This window comes from Leopardus geoffroyi, chromosome B3 (genome assembly GCF_018350155.1).
Source record: "Leopardus geoffroyi isolate Oge1 chromosome B3, O.geoffroyi_Oge1_pat1.0, whole genome shotgun sequence".
NCBI classification, from domain to species: Eukaryota; Metazoa; Chordata; class Mammalia; order Carnivora; family Felidae; genus Leopardus; species Leopardus geoffroyi.
In genome coordinates this window covers 27,287,388-27,306,063 of record NC_059337.1, presented here as the reverse complement: position 1 = coordinate 27,306,063, position 18,676 = coordinate 27,287,388, and the positions used below count along the sequence as shown (strand labels likewise).

Genomic DNA, 18,676 nt, shown 5'->3' with positions numbered 1-18,676 from the left:
TCCTCTATATTTTTTTTCAAGCCCAGCGATTAATTTTATGACTATTATTTTAAATTCATGTTCTATTATATTGCTTAAGTCATTTTTGATCAATTTGTTAGCTGTTGCTACTTCCTGGAGTTTCTTTTGAGGAGAATTCTTCCATTTCGTCATTTTGGATACTCCCTGGAGTGGCGCAGAACTGCAGGGCACTTCCCCTGTGCTGTCTGGAATAACTTGTGTTGGTGGGTGGGGCGGCAGTCAGACCCGATGTCTGCCCCCAGCCCACTGCTGGGGCCACAGTCAGACTGGTGTGTACCTTATCTTCCCCTCTCCCAGGTTCAGGACTTACTGTGGAGTGGCATGGCCTCTGTGTGGGCTACTTGCACACTGCCATGTTTGTGGTGCTGCTTCTATGGGATCTGGCATATTAGCCAGGGTCTATCTCCAAGGTGCACAGGGGCAGGAGGGGCAGGCTTAGCTCACTCTGCCATTGTCAGTGGTCCCCTGGGAGGGGTCCTGCAGCACCAGGAATGAGGCAGGCAGACCCTTCAGAGGGATGGATCCACAGAAGCACAGCGTTGGGTGTTTGCGTGGTGCAAGCAAGTTTGGTGACAGAAACTGGTTCCCTTTGGGATTTCGGTTGGGTGATGGGTGAGAGAGTTGACGCAGTCCAGTGCCTTTGTTCCTCGCTGAGTTGAACTTTGTCTTCCAGGGTTCAACACTTTTCCCTCCCGTTGTCCTCTTGCCCTCCCGCTCTCCAAGCAGAGCTGTTGACTTATAACATTCCAGATGTTAAGTCCCACTGGCTGTCAGAACTCACGCAGTCTGGCCCCTCTGGTTTTGCAATCCAGACTTTGGGGGCTCTGCCTTGCTGGGCAGGCTGCCCCTCTGCCGGACCGGCTCCCTCCCGCCAGTCCATGTAGCACACACTGCCTCTCTGCCCTTCCTACCCTCTTCTGTGGGCATCTTATCTATGCTTGGCTCCAGAAAGTCTGTTCTGCTAGTCTTCTGGTGGTTTTTTGGGTTATTTAGGCAGGTGTGGGTGGAATCTAAGTGATCAGCAGGACGCGGTGAGCCCAGCATCCTCCTATGCTGCCATTTTCCCAAAGAAGACCTCAAAACATTGATAATTAATATACACTATTTCAAGAGCATTTTCAAGAGCATAAAGTACTATACCTTGGTCATTGCTTTATTTACTATATTTTAAATTTCTTTGCAGAAAATATTATTTGATAGGAAGATTAGCCTAAGGGAGGTGGGTATTTGTTGAGGTATGCAGAAAATTCAAGTCACACTACCAGATTTTGCTTTGGCCCTGCTTTCTATGACTTACCAGCAGCTGATTTGGCTCCAAAGAAGAAGGTAACATGGTAAAGTTCAAGGCAGGCCTTGGGGACGTACATGGGAGTCAAATCTAGCCTTGGTTATTTTAATTAATTTCAATTGAGGAAAAGTAATACACAAATGAAATAAAACAGGAAAGAAGGAGGAAAAAACCAAGCAATGGAAACCAAACTTACTGAATTAGAAGACTAAAAATGGAATAAGAGAAGATAATTGCAAGTGACATATCTGTTAAAGGGTTAGTCACCAAAATATATAAAGAACTTATAAAACTCAAAACCCAAAAAACAAATAATCCAGTTTGAAAATGGGCAGAAGGGGGGCACCTGGGTGGCTCAGTCAGTTAAGCTTCCAACTTCAGTTCAGGTCATATCATAGTTCATGAGTTTGAGCCCCATGTCGAGATTTGTGCTGACAGCTTGGAACCTGGAGCCTGTTTCAGATTCTGTGTCTCCCTCTCTCTCTGCTTCTTCCACATTCATTCTCTCTCTCTTTCTCTCTCTTTCTCTCTCAAAAATAAATAAACATTAAAAAAACTCTCTTTATTAAAAAAATGTTCAGAAAACATGAACAGACATTTTTCCAAATAAGACATACAGATGGACAAAAGACACATGAAAAAAAGCTCAACATCACTCATAATCGGGGAAGTACAAATTAAAATTACAATGAGATATCACCTTACACTTGTCAGAATGGCTAAAATTAATAATACTGTAAACAACAGGTGTTGGTGAGAATGTGGAGAAAGGGGAACACTTGTGCACTGTTGGTGGGAATGCAAACTGGTGTAGCCACTCTAGAAAACAATATAGAGTTTCCTCAAAAAATTAAAAATTTAACTATCCTACCATCCAGCAATTGCACTACTAGGTACTTACCCAAAGAATAAAAAAACTGATTTAAAGAACACATGCACCCCAATATTTATAGCAGCATTATCAACAATAGTCAAGTTATGGAAAGAGTCCAAATGTCCACTGACTAATGAATGGGTAAAGAAGAAGTGGTATATATACACAATGGAATATTATTCAGCCATCAAAAAGAATAAATACTTGCCATATGCAACGACATGGATGAAGCTATAGAGTATTATACTAAGTGAAATAAGTTAGAGAAAGATAAATACCACGATTTCACCCATATACAGAATTTAAGAAACAAAACAATCATAGGGGAGAGAAAGAGAGAGAGGCAAACCAAAAAACAGACTCTTAACTATAGAGAACAAACTGATGGCTATCAGAGTGGATTTGGGTAGGGGGATGGGTTAAATAGGTGATGGGGATTAAGCAGTACATTTGTTATGAGCACCGGGTATTTTATGTAAGAGTTGAATCACTAAAATCTATACCTGGAACTAATATTTCACTGTATATCAACTAACTGGAATTTAAATAGAAACAAAACCAAACACACACACACACATGCAAACAAGACTATAAATGGTAGAATTGATAAGTCAAGAGGTGATTTTTTTGTAACAATTTTTTTTTTGTAAACACTCCACAGTGTGAATTCTGATGGCGGTGGGGGGGGGGGGCACTCAATCTCATGACTGTGAGATCATGACCTGAGCCAAATCAAGAGTTGGACACTTAACTGTCAAAGCCACCCAGGCACCCCAACATTTTTCATATTATAGATAAAACTTTGTCATCAACAAAGAAAAAGAATAAAAGTAAAAATTATGTGTTAAAAAGGGAATGAAAAGGGCACCTGGGTGGCTCAGCTGGTTGAGTGTCCTTCAGCTTAGGTCATGATTTCACAGTTTGTGAGTTCGAGCCCTGTGCCAGGCTCTGTGCTGACAGCTTGGAGCCTGGAGCCTGCTTTGGATTCTGTGCCTCCCTCTCTCTCTGCCCACCCCTCACTAGTAATATGTCTCTCCCTCAAAAATAAATAAAAACATTAAAAAATAAATACAAAGGGAATAAAACTACACAGGCAAATATTAAAGTTACATTAGAATATTACATGAAAAAGAATTTTTCTAAAATAAATGTTTTTCTGGAAAAATATAAATAATCAAAGTTATTTTAAGAATCAGTGGAACCAAATAGATGCTCTCTTTGAAATTTTCATGCCCATTCTCCTCTTCTTTGCCTGTTAAATTCCTATTTTCTGTTGAACACGAAACTCAAAAGTCATTTTTCTTACAAACCTCCTCTGCTCTGCTCAGCCCCTCATGCCCCCCCCACCCCAGTTGGGCACCACCAATGAAAGAGCTGCTTGCTTTTGGTGCTTTCCTTCAGAATCCTGAGAGGGGCCTCTAGATAGTACTAACTATATTGTTTTACAAATTTGATCTTCTGTTTTTCCCTTTCACTGTGGGCTACTTGTAGGCAAGGAGTGCCTGTTATTTCTCTTTATATCGCCCACATATTAGACAACAAAGAGTTCAATATAAATGATATTAAGTAATTTAAGAGAGGATCAATTAATTGTAATAAAGGAAGAATTTCAGGTGTGTATATGCCAGAAGATGCCAGTAAAAAGGAGGCATTAAAGATATGGGAGAATAAGGCACTTGGTAGAGAAACTTCTTACAGGAGAGCCAGAGACATGTAGTCCAGAGTTTGAGTCCAACACTCAAAAGAGGGAAAAAAGAAAGGTAAAGATAAAGGCTTCTGGGTGGAGATGAGGAATGTTGCTGCCATTTCACCTAGATAAATGTGACATTCTTTAAAAAGTCAGAAGGGATGCATGCACCCCTGTTTATTGTAACATCATTTACATTTGCTACATTATGGAAGCAGCCCAAGTGTCCATCAATAGATAAATGGATAAAGATATAATATATAAATTATATGTATATATATATATATATATATATATATATATATATATATAATAGAATATTATTTAGCAATAAAAAATAATGAAATCTTGCCTTTTGCAATGACATGGATGGACTAGAGAGTATAATCCTAAGTGAAATAAGCCAGTCAGAGAAAGACAAATACCATATGATTTCACTCGTGTGGAATTTGAGAAACAGAAAAAGTGAACAAAGGGAAAAAATGAGAGAGAGAGAGAGAGAGATACAAACGAAAAACCAGACTGTTAACCATGTAGAGAATAAGCTGATGGTTACACACAGGGGAGATATTTGAAATAGGTGAAGGGGATTAAGAGTACACTTGTCTTGAAGAATACTGAGTAATATCAACACAACTAAAAGGCAACCGATGGAATGGGGAAAGATATTTTCAAATGACATATCAGACAAAGGGCTAGTATCCAAAATCTATAAAGAACTCACCAAACTCCACACCCGGAAAACAAATAACCCAGTGAAGAAATGGGCAGAAAACATGAATAGACCCTTCTCTAAAGAAGACATCCGAATGGCCAACAGGCACATGAAAAGATGCTCAGCGTCGCTCCTCATCAGGGAAATACAAATCAAAACCACACTCAGATACCACCTCACACCAGTCAGAATGGCTAAGATGAACAAATCAAGAGACTATAGATGCTGGCGAGGTTGTGGAGAAATGGGAACCCTCTTGCATTGTTGGTGGGAATGCAAACTGGTGCAGCGTCTCTGGAAAATAGTGTGGAGGTTCCTCAGAAAATCAAAAATAGATCTACCCTATGACCCAGAAATAGCACTGCTAGGAATTTACCCAAAGGATACAGGCATAGGGGCACTTGTACCCCAATGTTTATAGCAGCACTTTCAACAATAGCCAAATTATGGGAAGAGCCTAAATGTCCATCAACTGATGAATGGATAAAGAATTTGTGGTTTATATACACAGTGGAATACTATGTGACAATGAGAAAGAATGAAATATGGCCTTTTGTAGCAACGTGGATGGAACTGGAGAGTGTTATGCTAAGTGAAATAATTCATACAGAGAAAGATACCATATGTTTTCACTCTTATGTGGATCCTGAGAAACTTAACAGAAGGAGGGGAAGGAAAAAAAAAGAGACAGGGAGGGAGCCAAATCATAAGAGACTCTTAAAAGCTGAGAATAAACTGAGGGTTGATGGGGGTGGTGGGGAGAGTGGGTGATGGACATTGAGGAGGGCACCTCTTGGGATGAACACTGGGTGTTGTATGGAAACCAATTTGACAATAAATTTCATATTAAAAAAAAGAATACTGAGTAATATATGGGATTGTTGAATCACTATATTGTATGCCTAAAACTAATATAACACTATATGTTAAGTATACTGAAATTAATAAAAATCAGAAAGAAGGTTACATTCTAAATATGGGACAAGGAGCCAGGAAACTTAACATAGGTATTGGACAGAGCATAATAGAGTGTCTTCACATGGTGCCAGGTGTCTGGGAGGTTGTCTGACTTTCTATTTATGTTCAGTGGAGATTCTCAGCTGGTAAAGTGACTTCCCAACATGGAAGTGAGAGGCTGGCTGACTGCAGATCTCATGGTGGTAGTGATGAGAGTTCTAACTCCACAGATGGCCAAATAGTACTGATGCTGGTCAAGAGACAGAAGAAGATGGCAGAGGTGGGCACAAAGTATGCAACAAAAATGTCTTTTCTCAGGAGGAGAAAGGCCAAGACATAATTTTCTCAAATTCTTTCTCTTTTGCTTGCTATAAAGATGGTAGATACATGTCATAAGCTTGAACGCATGAAAAAGAAACCACCCAAAAAAATCTATTCTGATGGGGGAAAAAACCAAATTATTAGAATTTCATCCTTGGATGCCTTTTCCTTCACAAGCTTTGCCTCTTCACTTTAATGCTTTGTTCCTTGCCATGATTCCTATAATGTTCCTCTGTCATCCTTTCTAGTCTTTAGCCATGTGAACTGTACTGCTGGCAGATAGTCACCAATGCAATGTGATGGGGAGGACTCTGAAGACACCAGGAGACCTCCTCCTTCCTTGGATGTGCCTTCTTTCTTCTGTAGCTCTCCCTGCAGATCATCACTTTCTACCCCTCCATGAACTCCTCTGTCTCTGGGAAATACAATGATGGGTCTTTATTTATACGATGCAGGAAGCTCCTTCAGCCTTTCTTCATGAAGAGAATTAGCTAGTTGTCACCTGGAGAGATCCAGGAGATGAGGCATGCAGCTGTTCAAATTTAAAATGAGGGCTGAGGATGAGAAAGAAATTCCTGTCCTGGGGTCCTGAGTGAGCTGAAGACAGGTTAAGGGGCTGAAGAGCATGGCTCTCAAGGTACCCATGGTCTACAGAAAGTGGAGCCAGCTGTGTACCCACGTGATAAGCTCCCACGGTTCTGTAGAAACAGAAGCCATTCTGCTGAGAAAAATTCATTACCTTTGTAGAAAGGCAACAGAAAAATGTCTTTTGATTAAGATCTATAGTCATGGTGTGTTATAAAGCCTTTTGGAAAGGAAAAATAAAAAGGAAGAATGGTTTCAGTCTAAAACCCAAGTAGGAGACTTCATTAGCAAACATTTCCTTTTGAAAACCAGGTCTCTCTTCAGTGTGTGGAGCTTTGCTCTCAGTGCAATGCCTGACCTCCATTGGAAATTGCATAGTTCTGGGGCAGTTTGTTTCCCAGAAATCTGGAAGTTTTGGTTCCTTGGAGTACTGTGTGTCATCACAGTTGCGTTTTTAACCTAAAACTGAATACATCAAATGCAGCGTTTGTCTGGGCCTCCATCTGACATTTTGCATCTTGATTTGTGCTTTTTTTTTTTGCAACTTAACAAATTATTTTATTTTATTTTATTTTTTATTAGAAACTATGCACTCCAGAGGACAGTGGAATGCTTTATTTTTCAATATATGACATTTATTGTCAAATTGGTTTCCATACAACACCCAGTGCTCATCCCAAAAGGTGCCCTCCTCAATACCTATCACCCACCCTCCCCTCCCTCCCACCCCCCATCAACCCTAGTTTGTTCTCAGTTTTTAAGAGTCTCTTATGCTTTGGCTCTCTCCCACTCTAACCTCTTTTTTTTTCCTTCCTCTCCCCCATGGGTTTCTGTTAAGTTTCTCAGGATCCACATAAGAGTGAAACCATATGGTATCTGTCTTTCTCTGTATGGCTTATTTCACTTAGCATCACACTCTTCAGTTCCATCCACGTTGCTACAAAGGGCCATATTTCATTCTTTCTCAGTGCCATGTAGTACTCCATTGTGTATATAAACCACAATTTCTTTATCCATTCATCAGTTGATGGACATTTAGGCTCTTTCCATAATTTGGCTATTGTTGAGAGTGCTGCTATAAACATTGGGGTACAAGTGCCCCTATGCATCAGTACTCCTGTATCCCTTGGGTAAATTCCTAACAGTGCTATTGCTGGGTCATAAGGTAGGTCTATTTTTAATTTTTTGAGGAACCTCCACACTGCTTTCCAGAGTGGCTGCACCACTTTGCATTCCCACCAACAGTGCAAGAGGGTTCCCGTTTTTCCACATCCTCGCCAGCATCTATAGTCTCCTGATTTGTTCATTTTGGCCACTCTGACTGTCACGAGATGATATCTGAGTGTGGTTTTGATTTGTATTTCCCTAATAAGGAGCGACGCTGAGCATCTTTTCATGTGCCTGTTGGCCATTCGGATGTCTTCTTTAGAGAAATGTCTATTCGTGTTTTCTGTCCATTTCTTCACTGGGTTATTTATTTTTCGGGTGTGGAGTTTGGTGAGCTCTTTATAGATTTTGGATACTAGCCCTTTGTCCAATATGTCATTTGCAAATATCTTTTCCCATTCCGTTGGTTGCCTTTTCGTTTTGTTGGTTGTTTCCTTTGCTGTGCAGAAGCTTTTTATCTTCATAAGGTCCCAGTAATTCATTTTTGCTTTTAATTCCCTTGCCTTTGGGGAAGTGTTGAGTAAGAGATTGCTACGGCTGAGGTCAGAGAGGTCTTTTCCTGCTTTCTCCTCTAGGGTTTTGATGGTTTCCTGTCTCACATTCAGGTCCTTTATCCATTTTGAGTTTATTTTTGTGAATGGTGTGAGAAAGTGGTCTAGTTTCAACCTTTTGCATGTTGCTGTCCAGTTCTCCCAGCACCATTTGTTAAAGAGACTGTCTTTTTTCCATTGGATGTTCTTTCCTGCTTTGTCAAAGATGAGTTGGCCATAAGTTTGTGGGTCTAGTTCTGGGGTTTCTATTCTATTCCATTGGTCTATGTGTCTGTTTTTGTGCCAATACCATGCTGTCTTGATGATTACAGCTTTGTAGTAGAGGCTAAAGTCTGGGATTGTGATGCCTCCTGCTTTGGTCTTCTTCTTCAAAATTCCTTTGGCTATTCGGGGCCTTTTGTGGTTCCATATGAATTTTAGGATTGCTTGTTCTAGTTTCGAGAAGAATGCTGGTGCAATTTTGATTGGGATTGCATTGAATGTGTAGATAGCTTTGGGTAGTATTGACATTTTGACAATATTTATTCTTCCAATCCATGAGCAGGGAATGTCTTTCCATTTCTTTATATCTTCTTCAATTACCTTCATAAGCTTTCTATAGTTTTCAGCATACAGATCTTTTACATCTTTGGTTAGATTTATTCCTAGGTATTTTATGCTTCTTGGTGCAATTGTGAATGGGATCAGTTTCTTTCTTTGTCTTTCTGTTGCTTCATTGTTAGTGTATAAGAATGCAACTCATTTCTGCAAATTGATTTTGTATCCTCCGACTTTGCTGAATTCATGTATCAGTTCTAGCAGACTTTTGGTGGAGTCTATCAGGTTTTCCATGTATAGTATCATGTCATCTGCAAAAAGTGAAAGCTTGACTTCATCTTTGCCAATTTTGATGCCTTTGATTTCCTTTTGTTGTTTGGATGCTGATGCTAGAACTTCCAACACTATGTTAAACAACAGCAGTGAGAGTGGGCATCCCTGTCGTGTTCCTGATCTCAGGGAAAAAGCTCTCAGTTTTTCCCCATTGAGGGTGATGTTAGCTGTGGGCTTTTCATAAATGGCTTTTATGATGTTGAAGTATATTCCTTCTATCCCGACTTTCTCAAGGGTTTTTATTAAGAAAGGATGCTGAACTTTGTCAAATGCTTTTTCTGCATCGATTGACAGGATCATATGGTTCTTTTCTTTTCTTTTATCAATGTGATGTATCATGTCGATTGATTTGGGAATGTTGAACCAGCCCTGCATCCCAGGAATGAATCCCACTTGATCATGGTGAATAATTCTTTTTATATGCTGTTGAATTCGATTTGCTAGTATCTTGTTGAGAATTTTTGCATCCATACTCATCAGGGATATTGGCCTGTAGTTCTCTTTTTTTACTGGGTCTCTGTCTGGTTTAGGAATCAAAGTAATACTGGCTTCATAGAATGAGTCTGGAAGTTTTCCTTCCCTTTCTATTTCTTGGAATAGCTTGAGAAGGATAGGTATTATCTCAACTTTAAATGTCTGGTAGAACTCCCCTGGGAAACCATCTGGTCCTGGACTCTTATTTGTTGGGAAATTTTTGATAACCGATTCAATTTCTTTGCTGGTTATGGGTCTGTTCAAACTTTCTATTTCCTCCTGATTAAGTTTTGGAAGAGTATGTGTGTTCAGGGATTTGTCCATTTCTTCCAGGTTGTCCAATTTGATGGCATATAATTTTTCATAGTATTCCCTGATAATTGTTTGTATCTCTGAGGGATTGGTTGTAACAATTCCATTTTCATTCATGATTTTATCTATTTGGGTCATCTCCCTTTTCTTTTTGAGAAGCCTGGCTAGAGGTTTGTCAATTTTGTTTATTTTTTCAAAAAACCAACTCTTGGTTTCGTTGATCTGCTCTACATTTTTTTTTAGAATCTATATTGTTTATTTCTGCTCTGATCTTTATTATTTCTCTTCTTCTGCTGGGTTTAGGCTGCCTTTGCTGTTCTGCTTCTATTTCCTTTAGGTGTGCTCTTAGAGTTTGTATTTGGGATTTTTCTTGTTTCTTGAGATAGGCCTGGATTGCAATGTATTTTCCTCTCAGGACTGCCTTCGCTGCATCCCAAAGCATTTGGATTGTTGTATTTTCATTTTCGTTTGTTTCCATATATTTTTTGATTTCTTCTCTAATTGCTTGGTTGAACCACTCATTCTATAGTAGGGTGTTCTTTAACCTCCATGCTTTTGGAGGTTTTCCAGACTTTTTTCTGTGGTTGACTTCAAGCTTCATAGCATTGTGGTCTGAAAGTATGCATGGTATAATTTCAATTCTTGTATACTTATGAAGGGCTGCCTTGTGACCCAGTATATGATCTATCTTGGAGAATGTTCCATGTGCACTCGAGAAGAAAGTATATTCTGTTGCTTTGGGATGCAGAGTTCTAAATATATCTGTCAAGTCTATCTGATCCAATGTATCATTCAGGGCCTTTGTTTCTTTATTGACCGTGTGTCTAGATGATCTATCCATTTCTGTAAGTGGAGTGTTAATATTCCCTGCAATTACCACATTCTTATCAATAAGGTTGTTTATGTTTATGAGTAATTGTTTTATATATTTGGGGGTTCCCGTATTCGGCACATAGACATTTATAACTGTTAGCTCTTCCTGATGGATAGACCCTGTAATTATAATATAATGCCCTTCTTCATCTCTTGTTACAGACTTTAATTTAAAGTTAGTTTGTCTGATATAAGTATGGCTACGCCAGCTGTCTTTTGGCTTCCAGTAGCATGATAAATAGTTCTCCATCCCCTCACTCTCAATCTGAAGGTGTCCTCAGGTCTAAAATGAGTCTCTTGTAGACAGAAAATATTTGGGTCTTGTTTTTTTATCCATTCTGATACCCTATGTCTTTTGGTTGGTGCATTTAGTCCATTTACATTCAGTGTTATTATAGAAAGATACGGGTTTCAAGTCATTTTGATGTCTGTATGTTTTATGCTGGTAGCGATGTCTCTGGTACTTTGTCTCACAGGATCCCCCTTAGGATCTCTTGTAGGGCTGGTTTAGTGGTGACAAATTCCTTCAGTTTTTGTTTGTTTGGGAAGACCTTTATCTCTCCTTCTATTCTAAATGACAGACTTGCTGGATAAAGGGTTCTCGGCTGCATATTTTTTCTGTTCACCACATTGAAGATCTCGTGCCAATCCTTTCTGGCCTGCCAAGTTTCAAAAGAGAGATCAGTCACGAGTCTTATAGGTCTCCCTTTATATGTGAGGGCACGTTTATCCCTTGCTGCTTTCAGGATTTTCTCTTTATCCTTGTATTTTGCCAGTTTCACTATGATATGTCGTGCAGAAGATCGATTCAAGTTATGTCTGAAGGGAGTTCTCTGTGCCTCCTGGATTTCAATGCCTTTTTCCTTCCCCAGTTCAGGGAAATTCTCAGCTATTATTTCTTCAAGTACACCTTCAGCACCTTTCCATCTCTCTTCCTCCTCTGGGATACCAAGTATGCGTATATTATTTCTTTTTAGTGTATCACTTAGTTCTCTAATTTTCCCCTCATACTCCTGGATTTTTTTATCTCTCTTTTTCTCAGCTTCCTCTTTTTCCATAGTTTTATCTTCTAGTTCACCTATTCTCTCCTCTGCCTCTTCAATCAGAGCCATGGTCGTTTCCATTTTATTTTGCATGTCGTTTAAAGCATTTTTCAGCTCCTCCTGACTGTTCCTTAGTCCCTTGATCTCTGTAGCAAGAGATTCTCTGCTGTCCTCTATACTGTTTTCAAGCCCAGCGATTAATTTTATGACTATTATTCTAAATTCACTTTCTGTTATATTATTTAAATCCTTTTCGATCAGTTCATTAGCTGTTGTTATTTCCTGGAGATTCTTCTGAGGGGAATTCTTCCATTTGGTCATTTTGGGTAGTCCCTGGAGTGGTGCGGACCTGCAGGGCACTTCCCCTGTGCTGTGGTGTATAACTGGAGTTGGTTGGTGGGCTGCAGTCAGACCTGATGTCTGCCCCCAGCCCACTGCTGGGGCCACAGTCAGTTTGGTGTGTGCCTTCTCTTCACTGTGGGGTGGCATGGTCTGTCTGGGCTACTTGCACACTGCCAGGCTTGTGGTGCTGGGGATCTGGCATATTAGCTGGAGTGGGCAAGGTGCACGGGGCAGGAGGGGCAGGCTTAGCTCGCTTCTCCTTCAGTGATCCACCTCAGGAGGGGCCCTGTGGCAGTGGAAGCGAGTCAGACCCACTGTCGGAGGGGTGGCTCCACAGAAGCACAGCGTTGGGTGTTTGCGCTGAGGGAGCAAGTTCCCTGGCAGGAACTGGTTCCCTTTGGGATTTTGGCTGGGGGATGGGCAAGGGAAATGGCACTGGCTAGCGCCTTTGTTCCCCGCCTAACTGAGCTCTGTCATCCCGGGGCTCAGCAACTCTCCCTCCCTTTGTCCTCCAGCCTTCCCGCTTTCGGAGCAGAGCTGTTAACATATGACCTCCCAGATGCTAAGTCACACTTGCTGTTGGAACACACTCCATCTGGCCCCTCCACTTTTGCAAGCCAGACTCAGGGGCTCTGCTTGGCCAGCAAGCTGCCCCTCCACCCCCGGCTCCCTCCCACCAGTCTGTGCAGCGCGCACCGCCTCTCCGCCCTTCCTACCCTCTCCCGTGGGCCTCTCGTCTGCGCTTGGCTCTGGAGACTCTGTTCTGCTAGTCTTCTTGTGGTTTTCTGGGTTATTTAGGCAGGTGTAGGTGGAATCTAAGTGATCAGCAGGACGCGAGGTGAGCCCAGCGTCCTCCTACGCCGCCATCTTCTCCCGAAACCCCTGGACTTGTGCTTTGACATTCAAGTGTTTTTGTCTTCTGTAACAGAATGTGATGTTTGGAGCCAGAATGGATTGAAAATAATCGCAGAGGGAAATGAAAACATAATGTGATGCTATGTTTTGAACAAATATGCTTTTCCTAAGCCTTTAGGTGAAGGTACTGCTTTTCTGAGAGGCTTGGGGAGGAAGACAGATGTATCTTCTGGGAAATGGAACTGCTCTTGGTAAATGTGGAGCATAAATGTGTATACTCAGAGAATGGCTGGCAGTGACAGGAAGTCATTAGTGCCCTCACTTCAAATAAATCTCCTTTCAGTGGACTCTTGCCTGGACAGGGAGTGAAGCATTAAAACACCAACCAAACTAACAGTACTCCCACAGGAAAAAGCAGCAGGGATTCACCCCAAGAAGGAAGATGCCAACTGTAGCAGTTTCAACAGAGCTGCCCCATCCTTGTCTTTACCCATCAGATACTCAGGTGTGTAGCTACTGCTGTCAGTTCCATCAAATGCCAATGAATAGCTTCATCATTTGTCTTGAGTCTAACATTAGAGAATTCTCTGTATGTGTGACTTCCAAAATGTACAAGAAAAGGCCACCCTGATGAGCTTGCTAGCCTGGTGGAGATGTACACAGATGGTTGCAGAGCCCCTGCCAGTCTGTCTCAACCTCTTTTTTTCCTGCAAATGCTTCACTCTTGCATATCCTCTGTGAAAGCTCCATGTAGAGCCAGAATCCCCTGCATCTACTCAAGGTCATAAACCTGCCTTTTCAAACGTTTTCATCCAGATATTGTGAGCCACCTAGAGCTGCATTGGACCACACAACCCCTAGTCAGTTTGGCACAATTGAGCCTTGAAATGTGACAAGTCAAATTAAGGTGTTCTGTGAATGGAAAACCCACACTGGATTTCAAAGATTTAGTATAAAAATTAATGTAAACTATTCAATTTTATGTTGATTATATGTTAAAATAATATTTTGGGTATGTTGGATTCAATAATATATTATTAAATTTAATTTCACTTTTTTTTTTTTACTTTTTTTTTAATGCGTGGTACTAGAAATTTGAAATTACATAGTGGTTCACAGTATATTTCTATTGGCTTGTGGTCTGGGATTACCTTGCATTTTGAGTGAGCTGACAAGAAGATGACAAGTTTCTTCGCCTTCCCAGGACTTCATGTCTTTTTCTATGATAAGGAGTGTCAAACATTTTTTTTTTTTTTTGTAAGGGGTCAGATATAAATCTTTCAGCCTTCATGGGCCACATGGTCTCTGTTGCAACTACTCAACAGTACTTTTATGTGGCAGCCTCAGCTATCCTAGATGGTAGAACATCCATATGATAAGTAAATGAATGGGAGAGAATGTGTTACAATAAAACTTTATTTACAAGAACAGTCAGTGGGCCAGTATTGGCCTGGGGGCTGTAGTTTCTTCTTTCTTGATCTATAAAAAATACTGATTTACCTAGGTCAATTCTCTTTGGACTGTAAAAGCACATTTTTCATTCATAGAATCCTTACTGTATACACGTTTATGGGTTCAAGGATCTTATGGTACATGCAAATATCTTTGTATTATTTTTTGTTGGCATGTTATAATCCAACTAGCAGATGATGAAGCTTGAATCTAAAATATTAGAACTGATATCTGATATAATTCCCTTCTCTTTTTTTTTGTCTCTCCCTCCCTGCTTCCTCTCTTACCTACCTCCCTTCCCCCTTTCCCTTTTTACCCCTCTCTTTCTGTCTCTATCTCTGTCTGTTTCTGCTTTTGTTTCTGTCTCTCTCTTCCCACTGGTTAGGCTGGAGTTTGTATGTTGTGGTGTTAGGAGACTGTAGGTGGTATTAGGATAAGCTTAGGTTGATCCATTCTCCCGAGGCTCAGTGAATATTAAAAGGTCTCCCTTGTAGTCCTGGACATCTTGTCTGAGATTCACTGTCATGTTAAATGAACACTAAGGGGTCTCTTGTCAGTCTTTGCTCTGGTGGCTCATTATGTGACCAGATGCTTGTCTAAGGGATTTATAGGGGTGAATGCATAATCCTCATAACAACCTTAGTAAGTAGGTATTATTATTACTTCCATTTTAAAGATGAAGAAATTCAGTCATGGAGATGTTTAATACTTTCCCAGGATCATGCAGCTGGACAAGAACAGAACCCTTAACTAATGTGTTGTGGTGGGAATGCATGTGGATTTTGAAGCCAGAAAAATATGCCAAAACATCATCTGCATCTTAGTGGTGGCATACTTTGTCAAATTCCTTAATATATTTAAGCTTCAGTTTCTTCTATGAAATAGGGATAATATGTATGACCTGCCTTATTGTGTTTGGGAAATTTCAACATCTGCATTCTCAACATCCGGCCCTTAGCATATAGTAGATGTGAATAAGTCACTTATTTCTGAGTTGTATGTTGTCATTGTATGGTTTACCTGTACCCACAGGGAAGCAGAATGTATAGTGATTAAAAGCATGCACTCTAGAGTTAGACTGAGGGGGTTTGAATGTCTGTCCACACCAAAGGAGATTAGCCAAGTAACCTGGATAAGTCTGCTTCCTTTTCCGAATCCCATCTGCACAGTGGATGTGATGATATCAATCTCAAAAGGTGATATGAGCAGTTGATGAGGTCAACTTTATGAGGATTTCCACAGTGTCTAGACACTACATGAACAATTTCTTTTTTGATGGAGTCTGAATGCTTGCATCAGTCCCTAGATGATACTCCTTCTCAGGATTGTTGCCATCTCTGAGACACCAGTAACCATCTACGATGCTGGGAGCACAGCAGAACCATCTACAAGGAAATTCCTTTGGGCTTGGACTCCCCAAGAGTAAGGTCTTCTTTTTGTGGACTCCATCCTTTGGGAAAGCATACTTGCTTCTGAAACACAGTCAGGTGTCCTATCACCCAGGTTGAAGTATTCAGCATCTTACTTGACACTGACTCAATTCCATACAATCTGTCACAGTGTAAGGAAAGGTTTTGCATTTGTGTGAACGCTTGTGATGATGTCTGTGACACCTGGAGTTGAACAGACACTATTCCTGGGGTGCATTTTTCCAGAATTCAATTATTAGGACTGACCTATTGCTAACATATTCAGCTATTAAAAAAAAAAAAGAAACAAAGTTTACTAATCCCAAATTTAGATTATTTTACTGAAATCTGTTGCTTCAGTTTTCCATTTTGTAAAAGAAATGTGCCTAGAATAGAACCTACCACCTTACTGAAATATCTAATTCTGGTCTAGAATTTAAGGAGCTATTTCACTTGTGGTTGTAGTTTCTGTGTTTAAATTACAGCTTCATAGAAAGAGCCTTACTGTGACTCTTTCTGAGTAGCCACTCCCCATGCCCACGGCCAGGGGAAGGAAGAATGTTATAATCATTATCATTATAACACACTAGGCTCTTCCCAGTGAATTTTTAAGCCTTTTGGGACAAAAATTTTAGTCTTTGCAGTGACTTCCCCCAATGGCAATGCAGCACGAAGTAATGGCTTCAAAGCATGAATTCCAAATGTGAAATGGGAATCAATTGTGATTTGTTAGCTGGGATAGGAATTTGTGGGAACACAAGTACATCGTGGGAAGAATATAATGAGGGAAACTTTCATCTTCTCATGACTTCTTTTGTATTTGTGCATACCTATACCTCCTGCACTTCACTGAATACAGAAGAAATTCCATTCTTTCCTCTTCCCTTCCTAGAGACAAGAGATTATTTTCTAATCCTACCTCTAAAACTCTCTTCACTATTAAGTGTTAGGAACTTCAGGGATCTATAGAAATATGACATTTCTAGGAAATCAGTTTTCTCAGAAGGACAATTGGAAGATGATGCAAAGACTTAAAAAATGGTCCAGTTATATGACACTGACAGTTGTTAAGTGTCATTATCAAGACCAACACTCTAATGTAGATGATTAAATTGAGGCTATAAAATGTCAATTAAAATTTGTAAAAATTGTAAGCATTTCTCAATAAAATGTCATACATTGGGAGATATCTAATGTAGGCATGCATCCATATCATCTAGGTTAAAACCAACTTTTCAATTTCTGGAAATAAGAAGTAATTGACTTTGTGGATACACAAACCTCCTAAGTCATGAAAAATATAATGATGTAATGACATATGTAATAATTAATTTAGAACTCACATTACTTGCCAGACACCAGACACCACAATCCACTTGTCTTCATGTTTCAGGTTGGGCTTCCCAATGATGGTTGTCTCCTGCACAGTTGGGATGTGTTACCTCCTTGTTGCTCATGTCGTGATGGGATGGAATTAACAGATATACATCGTTTGAAGACTAAGGAAAACTTGATCCACCCCCAACATCAGTAGAAAACTGCCCCAAGACCACTCTTGGGAGAAGAAAAGGTGCTCATCATGGGGGTGCTCTGGAGTGGAAACCTTTGGCATCCACACTCATTCAGGTGAATGCTAGAAAATCATGGGAAATACAAGATAACTTACTAAAGATTCCACTACAAGAAAATATGTATATTTCAAAACAAGTCTTGCTATGCTCTGTAAGAAAAGACACAAATGCAATATTCGACCCCAAGTGGCTTTTATGTTTAACTTTCAGTTTCCTGGGGTCATCAAGAGTTTTTTTATGTAATCATTTTCCATGTTAAAATAGTCTGCATCTCTGTACTCTTTCTGGGAAAAGGAAAACAGTTTGTAAGGAAACATTTTATGTATTAAAAAAATAAACTGTAACTTGACAAAAGGTTTAGAATTAATTAGTCTCCTAGCTTTTTAGCAGTTTACATAATATAAAATTATATTTTATCCATTTATGTTTTTCTCTGGAGTTTTTAAGTCATCAATTACAAGTGTAGAAATTTGACTTGTAAGATGGTCATAAGTGCTTTTAAAATAATATTTTACAATTTAACAGCCTAGAATAATAAACTTGAGTTTTGAAGGTGGTTCAAGCTATTTCCATTGATTATAACAAAACTGTGGTTAATACACCCAGCTGTGCACACTCCACAGGACTCCAGTGGTTCAGTCAATGTTTATTAAATGCTGGAATGCTTTTGTGTGTGTGTGTGTGTGTGTGGAGTGTTACATGTGATACAAGGCTAGTGAGAACAAAGAGCAAGAGAGGGCAGCATGCTTCAGCTGAGGTCTCATATGCTCTGCTTAGGCAATACCATGGCTAAACCCCAGACAACTGATCTCTCCTTCAGTTTTTGTCTACTGCATCTGATTGCTTGAGATGAAGATGTTTACTGGGGATTCTCAGAAGTGGTAGTTGTATGAAGTGTCTGATTTCAAAAGGCTTAAGATCCCCAGGGCACTAAGTACTGGAAAGTAGGAGATCTTTATAGTTGCATTTCTGTCCCTGGCATCCTCAGGATGAATGTACCCTTTCTACAGTTTGGAATCTACAATTTTTAAATGGCAACCTGTGTCCTCCATGAGAGAGTTTCTCAGAATATGCCCTTTGGATTCATAAGCCATCTTTTAATTATTTGACAGCAAAGGTGACATGAAGCCCCAGTTTGTTTTAAAATCTGGCCTTTGTCACAGAAAATGCTGTGTGGCACCTGCCTAAGTGCTCCAGAGGAGCTTCCACTCCTGACTTTCCAGGGAAAGAGACCTGACAGCTCTTCTAGCTCTTGGTGCCTTTCCACATTGCCTTACTGACACCTAGATGGCCCCAAATTCTTTCACCA

General features: G+C 40.1%; 1 protein-coding gene across 1 annotated transcript in view; it reads left to right on the top strand.

Moving 5' to 3' along the window:
- The window catches only part of OCA2 (OCA2 melanosomal transmembrane protein), a 504,847-nt gene extending 486,923 nt beyond the window's left edge, over positions 1–17,924 (top strand). Inside the window, exon 24 of the mRNA XM_045448936.1 lies at positions 17,190–17,924. Coding sequence (XP_045304892.1) covers positions 17,190–17,274 — 85 coding nt within the window. The 3' untranslated portion in view covers positions 17,275–17,924. The remainder of the gene's footprint in view (positions 1–17,189) is intronic.
- Positions 17,925–18,676: the final 752 nt, after the last annotated feature.